Here is a 13,525-nt window from a genome sequence, read left to right as displayed (position 1 = left end):
CATTCCTGGCTGGATCCAAGAAAGTGGCTCTTCCCGAAAGAAAGGACAAAACGCACCCCAGCCCACGAGCGCCTGGGGGAGGGCAGCCATCCTTCGGGAAGTTTCAGAACACCCTATGCCCCTCACCCTTGCTTAATAGGCGGCGGTGAGACCAGTACCCCGGGCCACACCCTGCCTGCTCAACTCCCCGGACCGATGGCCTCTCTCTCAAGGGGCAGGCGGCCTCCCTCGCCAGCCAAGGGACGAACGCAGGGAGGGTGGCCCGGGATGGGACTCGGTGGAGCAGGATCGGACGGAGCTTGGTCTGGAGGGCAGGGCGCTCAGTCAGCTCGGGGAGGGTTACCGAGCGACCCGGGCTGCGAGCGCCTAGAGTGAGAAGGGGAGCCTGGGGAGGGGGGTGGGCGATCCGGAGGAGGGCAGGAGGGTGGGAGAGTGGGAGCTCGCCTTGTCCCTGCAATAAATCGGCTTAGCGGCCGAGAGCCGAACGGCCCAGAAAGGATTAAAGAGAAGTCTGTATAATACAGCCGAGAGCGCGGCGAGGGGAGGGCAGGAGGGCGGGGGGCGGGGAGAGGGGGAGGGGCGGAGGGCGGGCGCGGGGAGGGGGCGCTCGCGCAGCCGGGAGAGGCGGGCGCCAGGCAGAGAGAGCGCGGTTCGGCTGCAAACTCAGGCGCGGCCGCCCAGCTGACTCCGGGCAGCGCTGGGCACCGCGCACTGCCGGGGAGCCGAGAGCCGCGGCGCGCCCGAGGTCGTCCCGAGAGCAGGGGTCGCGGCGCCCCGCAGAGCCCGAGCCGAGCCCGGCGCCCCGGCGGCCCAGCCGCGGCGGCATGGGGGCGCCCCCGCGGCGCCCCACGCGGCCCGCCACCGTCTCGGCCGGAGGCCGGAGGCAGGAGCGCGCCTGAGCCCATGGCGAGGGCCCCCGCCGGTGCCGCCGCCGCCGCCGCCGCCGCCACCGCCCCGCCAGCGCCGCCAGCTCCCGGGCACCATGCGAGCCGCCCCGAGCCTCCGCGGCTGCGTCTGCCTGCTGCTCGCCGCGATCCTGGACCGGGCGCGCGGTGAGTGCGAGGGCGCCGGCCGGAGCCGGGGCCCGGGGTGCGCGGGGGCGGGCAGCGCGGGAGGACGCGGGCCAGTGGCGCCCCGGGGACGCTTCGGGTCCGAAACCCGCGCTCGGCGCGGGGGCTGCAGAGCTGGTGGGTTTGACGAGGGAGGGCGGACGTCTCCTCTGGAGAGAACGCTCGCGGGTCTGTGCCAGGGTGTGTGCGCGCGTGTGTGTATGAGCGTGTGTCTTTGTGGCGTTCGTGTGAGGGTGTCCGGGAAGGCGCTGTGCGCGGAAAGGGTGCCGAAGTGTATTTGGAGGTGTGAGTGTGTGTGATGGTGTGTGAGCGAGCGAGTGTCTGGAGGGGTGTTTGTGTGTCTATGTCAGTTACACAGAAAAGGTGTGTGTGTGAGAGGAGGAGTGTGAGCCAGTGTTTGGGGGTGTGAGCGGGCGCCCAGCTTCTCGGTGAGGGTGTGAAGTGGGTGAGCCTGTGTCATCGTGAGCCTGTGGGGGAGCGTGTTGAAGGGTGGATGAGTGTGTGAGGTGTGGCGTGGCACGCGTGTCCCAAGTGTACGGGTCTCTCTAGGGATACATGGCAGCGGGTGACTGTATTTCCATGGTGTGTGTGTGGAGGGGGGGTGTTCGGCGAGGCGCGTGTGCAGAGGAGGCGGGATGTGACCCTCGGGCCAGAGTGTACGTTTCTCGGATGTGGAGGTGCAGGCGCGCGGGCCAGGAGTGTGTGAGCGTGCAGTGGAGCGTGTGGATCCAGTGCGGAGGGAGGCACGGACGCGTCCGGGGACGGGGGAGGTGTGTGCCGCGGTGCGTGTGTGTCCCGCGTGGACTTGGTCCCGATCGGGCTAAACCCGTTGGAAGGAGGTTCCCGGAGCGAGTGACCCGTGCTTCCGCGGCTCCAGGGTCCAGGGTTCTCGGAAGCCTCGGGGCCTCCCGGCCGGCGCCGCCACCTGGCGGGTCTAGAGTGCTGCGGCCGCCCAACCTGGCGACCCGGCGCCTTTCGGGCAGAGCCAACGCGTCCGCTCAGAGCCGGCGGGAGCGAGGCTGCACCGGCGGAGAGCGGCGGCCCAGAGACTGGAGGTCCGCTCCCGCGGCTCGCCCCAAGCCTAGTCCCGAACCTGGACGCCCAGAACCAGGGCGTCTGGAGTCACATTCCGGCTCTGCCACGGAGGGGCGGGGGATGCGCGGTGCCCTAAAGTAGCCGTTATGACCGGTGGGTCTCAGCCCCCAGCCCAGCGGGTGATGGATATGGGAGGGTCTGTGCTTTCCCGTGTGCCTTGCACTCCCGGGAGGTGCCAAGCCAGACTGAGAATGCCTGCCAGCAAGGGGTGCGCCCTAAAATAACCCCACCCGCTTCCACCCCGAGGTCCTTATAGAGTGCGTGGTCCGCTGACGGGAGAGACTGCAGGATTTGAGCCTGAATGGTGGTCCTGCTGGCAGAGGAGGGGAAGGGTTGGTGTAAATCAGGAGGAATGCAAGCCCTGTACTTGGTCTGCCTACCCTTGGAACAACAGACTTTCCAAAGTGCATGGAAATCCGCCCCCTCCCCTCCAACTTCGAGGCGATGGCTCCCTCCCTCGGAAGCCTCTGGAGGGAAAGGTTATATGGGGGCTGGGGCGGGGACGGGGTGGTGCCCGGGTGCCAGCGCCACGGGGAGGGCGCTGGGCTTTGTCGAAAGGCACTCGGAGCCTTTACCTGGACACCGCAGGGAGCGGGGGTGGGGTGGGGTGGGGTGGGGGGTGGGGGTGGGGGTGGGGTGGGATTGGTTAGAGGGTGGGGACAGGAGTGGGTCACCCCTTTCCCCAGAATACGCAGAAAGTCTGGTCAGGGGTAAGGATGGCAAGGGTTTAGATGCAGAAGGGTTTAGTGGGGAAAGCCCGTTGCGTCAGGATCCCACCGCGCGAGTTCCCAGAACCTGCGAGCCGCGGTTCTTGGGGTTGCGGAGACCCGAGCTGGTGTCCTGACTTCTCCGCCCCCCGCCCACCTCTGCAGCTGGCAGGAGGCTGGGGCGAGCGCCTCTGGGCGAGCGGAGCCGGCCTGGCCTCTGAGCTCCGCTGCCCAGCGAGAGGGGAGAGCGCCGACCCGAAACGCAGGCGGGCAACTTTCCGAGCGTGGGGCGCGGGCGGAGCCATCCCTTCGCTGCAGCCGAGATGAGAGCGCGCGGGGCGCAATCAGTCCTTGCGTTCCCGGAGTCAGCGCCCGCCCAGGGCGGGGGTACCAGGAGGGTCGGTACACGCCGTAACAGGCCGTCTGGCCGGAGGAGGGCGCCCTTCCTGGACGTGACCGAGAGCCGCGCACCTGGCCCTCGGCAGGGCCGGGCCGCCTGCCACCGCCGGCGTCGGAGGACGGGCGGGCCCGGAGGGTAGGGTCCAGAGCAGGCACCCGGAGACACGCCTGCCCAGCGCGGGGGCGACGGCGGCCACTGCTAGACACGGCCCGTGCACCGGGGCCGGTTCTGCACCGACAGCTCGCGGCGCGCAGGGACTCCACTTTGCAGAGGTGGGTCTGCGCCCCGGGAGGGGAACGCAGCTGGCGGTACACAGGACCGGCCGGGCAGAGGGCTCCTGCCCCTGACCCCCACTCCCCGACGCCTGCCTCTCACACGGATTCTAACCCCTCAGGCCCCGTTTAACCTGGCCTGGGCACTTCTGGGAGGGCAATTCAGCACCCGTGCCCGGGCGCGGGCCCAGGATGCAGAGGGCCCCGGGGACTGGGAGAGCAGGAAGGCTGTTCACAGACCTGCCTCCCCTTTCGGCCGCGGGAAAGTCTCCGCGAAGGGCGGCGGGGGGCAGGCCGAGGCAGGGTGCGCTGGAGGCCCCAAACCTTCCACTTCCGCTGGACGCCCTCCCGCTTCTCTCTCGGCAGCAGCGTGTCAAGCGGTGGGTTGGATGCGGGGGCTGATCGGCTGGGCCGGAGCTGCCGCCGCACCGGGACTGCGGGGGCTGCGCGCACGCAAGCTGGTGTGATGCCTTCGTTTATTTATCCGCTTCACCATCTCCACCCCACGCCCGGCGGGCATCGCCGGGCCGCTGCTCGGCGCTCGGTGCGGGAGTTAAGGGCCGGGCCTGGACTAGGTCGCTCCGCCCCCCTCCCCTGCCGCCCCGCCCCCTCCCCCTGCCGCCCCGCCCCCTCCCCCTGCCGCCCCGCCCCCTCCCCTGCCGCCCCGCCCCCTCCCCTGCCGCCCCGCCCCCTCCCCTGCCGCCCCGCCCCCTCCCCTGCCGCCCCGCCCCCAGCCATAAACCCCACCCCTAAACCCCACCCCTTCCCTTTCAAGATGCAAACTGGAATTTCTCCTGAGAGGCTGAAGGAGTTCTTGCTTTTTAAGTGGAGAGAATGTTTGGCTGGAAGCGACCTCCGAGATCACTTACTGCGGTGGTTCTGAAACGAGTAATTTTTAGCAGGAGAACCCTTTTAGAGTAGGAACTGATTACCGCCCCCTGAAATCCTAATGCCTTGGGCAAGATGGTAAGCGCCAAAGGACCGCGGCCCTGGTGGAAGCAGATAATGAGACCCAGCATCGAGCGATCTTTCCTCAACAGTCCCCTTAAACAATCTTAAGATTGCTGCTCTTCTAATATCAGAGCCGGGTTTCTTTTTTTTTTCAATAGCCAGGATTGCATGGATCAGCCGCTGTGTGGCCGGCACGCACTAGCTGCTTCATTGTGCTCATGCGCTGCAACATGGGTTTAAGCTCCTCTTCTCACAGATTGGAAACTGAGGCCCAGAATTGCAAAGTTTGTTCGTGACAGGCCGTCAGTGTCTTCCAGGTCCCGCTTGGTCCGGCCCCTGGCTCCCGCTTTCCTTCCACTGTTCCTTGGACAGGGCTGTGGGCAAGGGCTGGCAAGGTGCCAATGGTGCCTTAGATTGGCCTGCCTACCCCAGCTTTTCAGAACATCTGTCTCACACAGACCTGAATCTTGCTGCAGTTGGGGGCTGGGGGAAGATGAAGAGGATTGTTGAGGTTCCTGGGTTTTAGCAGTCCCGACTTCAAAACCAAACAAGGGCTGAACAAAGAGTAAGCTGGTTAGTTCTGTTCACCGGGTGTCCCAGGACCCATGGAGGCGTCTAACCTGGCTTACCGCCCCGTCCACCTCTGCTCCATCCCCAGGCCACTTGAAATTCATTTATTCAGCCCTGACTGTGCCAGCTCTGTGCCATGAGTGCTTTGTCCTTCTTATCTTCGTTAATCCCTGTAACCATCCTGAGAGTTAAGGTTATTTTCCAGATGAGGAAGCTGAGGCTCAGAGAGGTTAAGTGGTTTGTCCGAGGTCACCCAGTCAGTACGTGGCAAGCTGAGATTCAGACCCAGGACTGTCTGTCTCTTTCCCTCGGGGCTCTGCTGCCTCCTGGTGAGAACGGGTCTCAGTCTCTTCCTCAGCTCCAGCCACATGGACAGTTGCCGTGTGTCCAGTGCCCTGTCTGGCTGCCTTTCTCCTTCCCAAGCCCCACTGAAATCAAATTATCCAGTGCGTTCATCTGCCCAGATGGGAGCGGGGACAACCCTCAAAGCCCTTGTCATCATCAGGAGAATGAGTGGGCATCTGTTGTGGGCAGGGTGCATCTGAAAAGAGAAAGACCTATGACCGTGACCGTCGTTCCAGTGGGGTGAGCGGTCAGGCCCGCACCCGTAAAGATAAGAGAGAATCCAAGTGGAAATCTGTTGATACCTGCAGGATGCCAAGTGGACTGACGCCTCCCAGAGGAGGTTTGTGGGGGAAGAGTGATTTCTTTGGGGGTAGTAAAGGAAGGCTTCAAAGGGGAGAGAGGACTTGAACTAGACCTTGAAGCAAAGGGAGGAGGTTAATAGGCCAAGGGCTAATGTCCCAGGGAGGGAACCCAGGTGAGCTGAGAGCCAGAGGCAGGATTGTGCCCGGTAGGGCCAGCTCAACTTCAAGGCTGTTACTTCTTGAGTCTAATTGAGGACAGGGAGAAAGAAGACTGATATTACTGGTAGCTTCCATTTATCGCACACCTATTAGATGTTTTTTATGCATTAAATGCCCTCACAATTCATGAGGCAGTCTCACTAGGCATGTTTTACAGATGAGGACAAGAGCCCCCAGGATACCCGCCCCCCAGCTCCCTCTTGCCATCTCTCTCTCTCTTTCCCTTCCTCTCTTTCCACTTCCTTTTTTCCTTTCTTAAACAATGAATAAGGCTCAAAATCTTTTATAAGGGTAAGAACTGGGAGTTTCAAACCCAGGTCGAAAGCAATCCAAAGACACTGCTGCTTCCAGAAGAGAGGAGAAACTGTTTATATTTTCGTCACAGAACGAGGAATGCAGCAGCCTCTACCCTTCACAAGAGGAGGCAAAGTCCCCCATTTTAAGCAATAAATGTCAGTGCAAGTGAAACGTGCGGCATCGCTTCCTAAGAAGTGTCTGTCCTCAGGATGAAGTTTCTGGGAAGGAACCGGGGGATGAGACCCTAGAGCCCACCTTTACACTCGCACTGGGGTCACTAGCAGGGTGGGCTCAAGACCTATTGGCCAAGATTCCCTGGATGGGGCAAAGGAGTACCACATGCATGGAGCTAGAGGTGCGCAGAGTAGCAGCCCAAAGGAGCGGGAAGGACGCTGACACCCAGGAAGGGAGCCTGGGGTTTGTGGGTCCGCTAGCCATTCCTACACCTCCTGGCAACATACCAGGTTTGCTTTGGGAGAGTATGCGCCCCCCTCTCGTTTTCACGCCATCTTGGTAGGTGGCACAATCAGCCGTAGCCCCACCAAGGCGAGTCCGTCCGACACATGGTCCCGGGAATCTGGATACTGAGCAGATGAAGAGTGAAAGCCATCGGAAGTTCCCCCTTACCAACAGGAGCCCCCAGGACACTGCACTTCTCCGGTTTCCCAAGGCTAATAATGGCGGGATCTTCCTCCCAGGGGTCATGAGCAGGGTGCTGTGAGCCATGGCGCGCAGAGCTCTTGGCTCGACCCTGTGGGCTCAGGTAACTGTCGTCAGTGTCACCTGTGATTATGCCAGAGGTGCTCTGGCTCTAGCGAAGTGGGCCTCCTGACACCTGCGGCTCCAGCTCGCTCTTGCATTCCATGAATTTCCCCATAATGTTCCAGTAGTTACTTTTTAAAATTTTTTTGGCTTGGGTTATCTGGAGTTGATTTCTGCCCTTTATAAGAAAAGGACCCCACTTGATGCCCTCCCTAGGCGTGATAAGCCTTAGAGTTGCTGATTAGCCAGTCTTGGTAACTCCTGGAGGATGGTTCATAGTTTGCTGAATGGGGGTGATCAATTCCCCTACCTGCTGCCTGCCTTCCCCTGGAGTCTTGAGGCATCATCCCCTGCCCACACCCACATGAGTGCAGATAAGACTCAAGACGTAAGTTGTTTCTCCCAGTGGAATGTGGGAGAGGCAGTCTCACTGTGACCCTCCCATCCCCTAACCTAGTAAAAAGTTCTGCAAAAGCAGACACCTGTCCGGTTCTTCTCACTATTGAATCTTCCTCACAAATGCATGATGGATACTTAATAAAGGCTGGTTATGTGGATGAATAAGGCATCTTTGGCCTTTGGACATGTCCTGGTGCTGGGGACGTGGAGAGGGTTTGGGAGTGTTGCTTTCTACAGAAAATATATGCAAAGGCTTATGGCTTATGGAATTCAGGCTGGATTCACAGATGAACTTCCTGTTGGTAAAGTTCTGCTCCTGGAACTGTGTTCTGTCTTTCTTGAAGACTCTCAGATCATCGATGTGACGGAGACTCTGATTCCAGACATCCTGACTCTACCTGAGGTGGTACTTGAGCATTGATGAGATGCTTTGACCCCCATCCTTCCATTCAGATCTCATGTCAGATGTGAAGGAGGCTACTCTTGTGCCCATTGAACCGACCAGGGAAACTGATCCTCAGGGAAATGAAAAGATGGTGGTAGTAAGTGGCTGGACTGGAATCCAGGTTTGTGGCTGCAGGCTCAGCCTTCTTCCCGCTCCAATCCATTGCGGTGCTTCTTTCAACCCGCAGGGGTCTGCAGTGAAACAGGCCAGCTCCCCATGAGCGCATAGGCCCCTAAACTAACCAGAGAGCTTGTACCGTGAGCTGGGTGCCGACGTAGCCACCTTGCTGATGTGACTCCTCCATCCTCCACTGCTGTGCACGGGGAGGACGCTGACGGGGCTGTGCTCACACCACATGGGGCCCGGAGCCGCCGTCTCTCCGCCCCATGGACCTGGCCTGCCCAGAGATGTCTTCCCCTCCTCCCCAACTTCCTCCCTTTCCTGGCTCAAAGAGCAGACTCCTGCCCTCAGCCGGTACAGCCCCGACTCCACATAAACCTCCCTCCCAGTCTCTGCTTGCCTGCTTCTTGCCCTCCGCAGCCCCGCCAGCCCCTGACAGCAGGGGCCACCTGTGCGTGCTGACAGCGGCACTTTGGGCAACACGTTGTTTAAACAACTCTCCTCTGGAGCTGGACCTGGTCACAGGCTCGACTCCCTATTGAACAGAGAGCTGTTGAGGGCAGGCATCCCTGTCCCACTGGCTCTGGCGTGAAGCCTGGCTCCAAGCAGATGAGGCTTCAAGATGTGTTGTTAAATGACTCACTGACTCCCCTGAGCCTGGGGTTTGGTCCAGACGCTGAGCCTGGGACCTGTTTCCTGGCCCTGCTCAGTCACCTCTGGAAGTCCCTTCTGGTGTGAGAATGTGTCTGTTGTCCAGCTCTGCCCACCATAGCTCACCCTGACATCATGGCTGGCATCTGGGGGATGAGGCAAACCAAAGGGCTTCCTGTTCCTTCTGGGTTCTCCTTGGTTGGAGGGGTGTTCTTCATTGCTGGCGGGTAGGAGGTTGGGGGAAGGAAGGAAAGAAATGGTAACTGTTATGTGGCAAGCCCCATGCTAGCTATGTGCACACACAGTCATGGGAAATGCTCCCAGAAACTCCCATTTGGGAGTTAACAGTCTCCTATGTTGCAGAAGAGCAATGCAACTTGGAAAGATTATGTGATTTGCCTAAGGACCCCCTGCAAGTGGGGGGCAGGGTTGGGTTCTCAACCCAGGCATTGATTTACGCATCTCCCCCAAAGCCCAAGTTGATCTTACTGGTAGCTTGAAGCTGACCATGGCGATTTACACCATGGAGATGGGCAAACACTGCCGATTAGTGCTCTCCCCAGCCCAGAGCTGGTTGACAAGCACGTACCAGCATGCCACTGGGCCTGCCCATCCATCCTCAGTCCGTCTCTGTGTGGTCCAGATACTTTGGCTTCCATCTGCACTGGGTCAAAGCCTAGCTGGCCACTACCTCGCAGAGTACACACTTGGGCAAATCAGTGCCTCTGTAGGTCACGGTGTCCCCATCTTTTGAAGGTAGAGGGTAATGTGGAGATGAATGAAGTGATACACAGAAGCAGGTGTGTGATCAGCCCTCGGTCGTAGGCCTGTCCCTTTCTCCTGGCCCCCAGGCTGGAGTCAGATGGCCATGGGGTCACTCTGAGAGGCTCGGGAAGCTCCTATTTTCTCCTTGCTGTTCTGGAAGCTGCCTTTGGAGCCACGTCAAGGGGTCCAGTCACTTCTGTTCATTAAGCAGCTGTCCCAGCCTTGTTCTGGATCAGCAGAGATATCCCCTAAGGAGTTTTGGCTGCTGGAAAACCCCATAGAGCATGGGCCCATTTGAGAATGATAAAAGATCATCTCTAATAAATGGCCGGTACTAGGGTACCAAGAGTAAACCCTTGGAAACTAAGGGGAGTGGCCCAGGAAGGCTCTGCGGGATCGGAACAACCTTAACAGGCAGGGAGGGAACCCCAGGCCAGGTGGGGGGGGGGGGCGGAGGCACGTGCAAAGACCTGGAGGAGAGAACGAGTGCCCTGTTGGGCTGGGAGGCTGGGAGGCAGCTGGCCTCGCTTGAGCAGAAGGTGCTTGTTGAGAATCTGGAAATGAGGTTAGAGCTGTTGGCAGAGGCCTGAGAGCTGGAGTGAGGGGTCTGGACTTGAGCCCAGGGGCTACGGGGGGCAGTTGAAGAGAAATGAATGACATTCTCAGAGCAGGACTCTAGGAAGATTAATTTGGCTTTTCTGGGCCACCTGAAGCTGGACATCCTTTGGAATGCCTTTGTGTTATAAATGATGGCTCTGGGGTACCCAAAGAGACAATGGCCTCGAGGCAGAAATGCCATCGTTTGGACACTGTTCACCCCTCCCAGAGTGTCCACACCTGGCAAGGAGGGAAGACAAGGCCCCTGCCTAGAATGGGACTGTTCCAGCTTTGGCCTGAGCCAAGAGCGGCGGGGGCGGCTTCTCCTGGGGAGGAGCTTCTAGATGCCCAGCAGGCGTGAGCTCTGAGGTCTGGCGTGGGTTCAGATCCTGTCTCCCTCATGCATCCAGTGTGTGAACCCAGAAAGCCTCTCTGTTGCTTCCGGCCTTGACTTCTCCAACTGAACAGGAGGCTCATCCTGGCAGCTTCGCGGGGTGGGGGCTGCTGGGAAGGGGAAATTTACGTAACTCGGGGAGGATCTGTGTGCAGGGTACCGAGCACATAGTGGCCACGTGAAGAGTCGTTGCTGCTGTTATAATGATTGGAATGCCCACAGGTTGAAGAGGAGAAAGCATTTACAAGCCCCAGGGCCCAGGAGGAGGGGTACGTTGTAGGTTTCCCACAGAGTCCTAAACAAGTCCTTGGATTTAGGCAGAGCACCAGGCCAGGAGGGAGCCGGAGAATCAAATGCACTGCCTCCTGTCTCCCATTTTACAGCTGAGGAGACTGAGGCCAGAGAGGACCTCACACTGTGCATGACGTGTGTGTGTGTGTGTGTGTGTGTGAGAGAGTGTGTGTGTGTGTGCATGTGTGAGAGTGTGTGTGTGAGTGCGTGTGTGTGAGTGTGACTGTGTGTGTGAGTGCGAATGTGTGTGAGTGTGAGTGTGTGTGCGTGTGTGTGTGAGTCTGTGTGTGTGAATGTATGTGTGTGAATGTGTGTGAGTGCGTGTGTGAGAGTGTGTGCGTGTGTGTGTGTGTATGTGAGTGCGTGTGTGGGGGGTGTGAGTGTATGCGTGTGTGTGAGTGTGTGTGAGTGTGTGTGTGTGTGTGTGTGTAGGGGGGGTGGGGAGGTAGTGCTGGAAGCCAGGTCTTCTCCCTGGAGGTCCTAGGGGTGATCCTGGGGGCTCAGTTAGGCAGACCCTCCACCTCAGAGTCTTGGGTGGGGGAGCTTGGGGTCCCCAGGCTTGAGTGGGGATCTCGGCAGCGCTCCAGCGGGCGCACCCACCAGCCCCCGACATCACAGGAGCGGCTTGGGGGCCACCAGGGAGAGAGGCAGCTGAGCCGCTGGGCTTTTTTGTTGCTTTGCCAAGCTGTTCCTTCTGCCCTTTTGTCTCTCTCTCTGCAGAGACAGCGCTCCTCCAACGGGGCTGTTTGTCACCAATCACTGGCGCCTCCATTATCCTCCCAGCACCATCTCTTCCTCCCGGCTCCTTAATGCTGCCCCAAAGGAAGGCGTCCATCACTGGCTGCCCTGGCGTCATGCAGGGCTGGGCGGGGGGAGGCAGCCCTGGCAGGGTGGAGACAGAGGCTGGCCCGGCCAGAGGGTGGGTGGCATTCGTGTCTCGAGCTGGTGCTCACTGCCCGAGTGTGCAGCTTTTTGTCAAGTGGATATTCAGGCCACACAATAACCCAAGGCCAGGTGCCTGGTTCTACAGAAGCAGGTGACACATTGCTAATTGTCCCTGGCACCTGATGTCCCAAGCAGGGGCGAGGGAGTGAGGTGAGGGTGGCGGAAGCAACCGCCTCACAAAGGCTTCTTTGTTTGCTCAGGCAGCAGAGAAGTGGGCCTGAGCCCAGCTTGGAGAGGAAAAGGCACCGTCAGAAGGCGAATTCCTAAGGCCTTTGGCCTGACTGTGGAGCCTGGTGGGAGGAGAGGGGCGAGCAACCTGGTGGGGGAGGAATGAGGTTACTCGGCCTCCCAGGTGGCTCAGTGATAGGGACTCTGCCTGCCAATGCTAGAGACGAAGAGACATGGGTTTGATCCCTGGGTCGGGAAGATCTCCAAGTAGGAAATGGCAACCCACACCAGTGTTCTGGCCTGGAGAATCCCATGGACAGAGGAGCCTGGTGGGCTACAGTCCAAAGGGAAGCAAAGAGTGGGACGCGACTGCGTGACTGAGCGCGCACAAACGAGGAAGAGCCGGTGGTTTCTGGGGCAGCCCCAGCGCAGAGAGTGCAGCGCTGTTGCAGAAGCGGCGCAGCTCACTCGCTCCTTCTCTGGCCCACTCGTAGGTGCACTGCTCCTGGCAGTCAGCATCATGTCGTCCCAGAAATCCAGACGAGAAGGAATAGGCGAATTCTCGCCCTCCTGGGGCTTGCGGAGCTGCGTTCAACATGGAGCCATGTGCGACAACCCACATTTACATTAAAACGCAGCAAAGTGTCTTGGCTTTTGTTTAACTGAATTAAACAGAATTCAGTTTTTCCGCCACGTTTCAAGGCACAACAGCTGGTGGCTCTTGTGTTGGACAGCACAGATGTGGATAAGATGCCTCTATCATTGTGTAAGGCTCCGCCGGACATCACGGGTCTAGGGGAGTATCCCTCCCACTGGCAGTAAGTGGTGAGGAATCCCAGAGAGGGAGGGTCTTCCCACTTCCTTTCCCATGCCATCCTCCTCCTTGTGCCGAGGAGAAAGCCTCAGGCTGATACTGTCAAGCTCTGACACCCTCTTGCTTGCTAATCTCTTTTTCCAGCAAAACAGGTGTGGGGCAGCACGCCTGCAGTGAGCCAGAGGAAGTCAAAGTTTTAATAGCAGTGTTTTGTTTTCATTATGATTCTTTTTCAGTCACCCTCTGTTTAAGGCAAGTGAGACTGGTTTGCCATTTGGGGCAGTGATTTAAATTCTCTTTCCCTTTTTAAAAATGCCTTATTTAAGTTTAAAAAAAAGAGTCAAGTTTAAGAAAAGTGTTCAGTGCATCGTGGAGCAGGTGGCACGCGAACGTGGCCAGTCTGGGAGGTGTGAATGTCTGCGGCTGGGAAACCACGGTTCCGATGGGATGGCACAGGCTTTGGAGGCAGACGGAGCAGGGCTGGGGTTTCGGTACCACTGTTGGGAAGCTCTGTAATTTGGGGACAATTTATTTCCCTCCGTATCAACCAGGTTCCAGAAGGAAACACCAAGCTGAGCCTGGCCGGTCTGTGAAGGGCTTCTTTAAACGACTACCAGGTTCGATCTCTGGGTTGGGAAGATCCCCTGGAGGAGGGCATGGCAACCCACTCCAGTGTTCCTGCCTGGAGAATCCCATGGACAGAGGGGTTTGGCAGGCTACAGTCCATGGGGTCACAAAGAGTCTGGGACAGAACTTTCACTTTTCGCTGGCTTTAGGGTTTAGTGGGGGCACAGGGGACGGGGCAGCCCCTGGGGCCAGGATCAGGGGGTTTCTACCGCCTGCAGACTGGAAAGAGGGCTGAGAGGAGAGGGCTGCAGGCAGGCCTGAGGCCCCGGGTAGAGGGATGCAGACAATTCCTGGGGACCTGGCAGGCAGCCGGAGGAAG

At 59.3% G+C, this 13,525-nt stretch overlaps 1 protein-coding gene across 1 annotated transcript in view; it reads left to right on the top strand.

Annotated features, from left to right (window-relative positions):
- Window positions 1-637: 637 nt before the first annotated feature.
- The window catches only part of IGSF21 (immunoglobin superfamily member 21), a 273,463-nt gene continuing 260,575 nt past the window's right edge, over window positions 638-13,525 (top strand). The window contains exon 1 of the mRNA XM_069575137.1: window positions 638-1,052. Within this exon, the coding sequence (XP_069431238.1) occupies window positions 983-1,052 (70 nt within the window). The 5' untranslated portion in view covers window positions 638-982. The remainder of the gene's footprint in view (window positions 1,053-13,525) is intronic.

The sequence above is a fragment of the Ovis canadensis genome, chromosome 2, assembly GCF_042477335.2.
Source record: "Ovis canadensis isolate MfBH-ARS-UI-01 breed Bighorn chromosome 2, ARS-UI_OviCan_v2, whole genome shotgun sequence".
NCBI lineage: Eukaryota > Metazoa > Chordata > Mammalia > Artiodactyla > Bovidae > Ovis > Ovis canadensis.
Note: the sequence above shows the minus strand (reverse complement) of the source record. Positions and strands in the feature narration are given on the sequence as shown.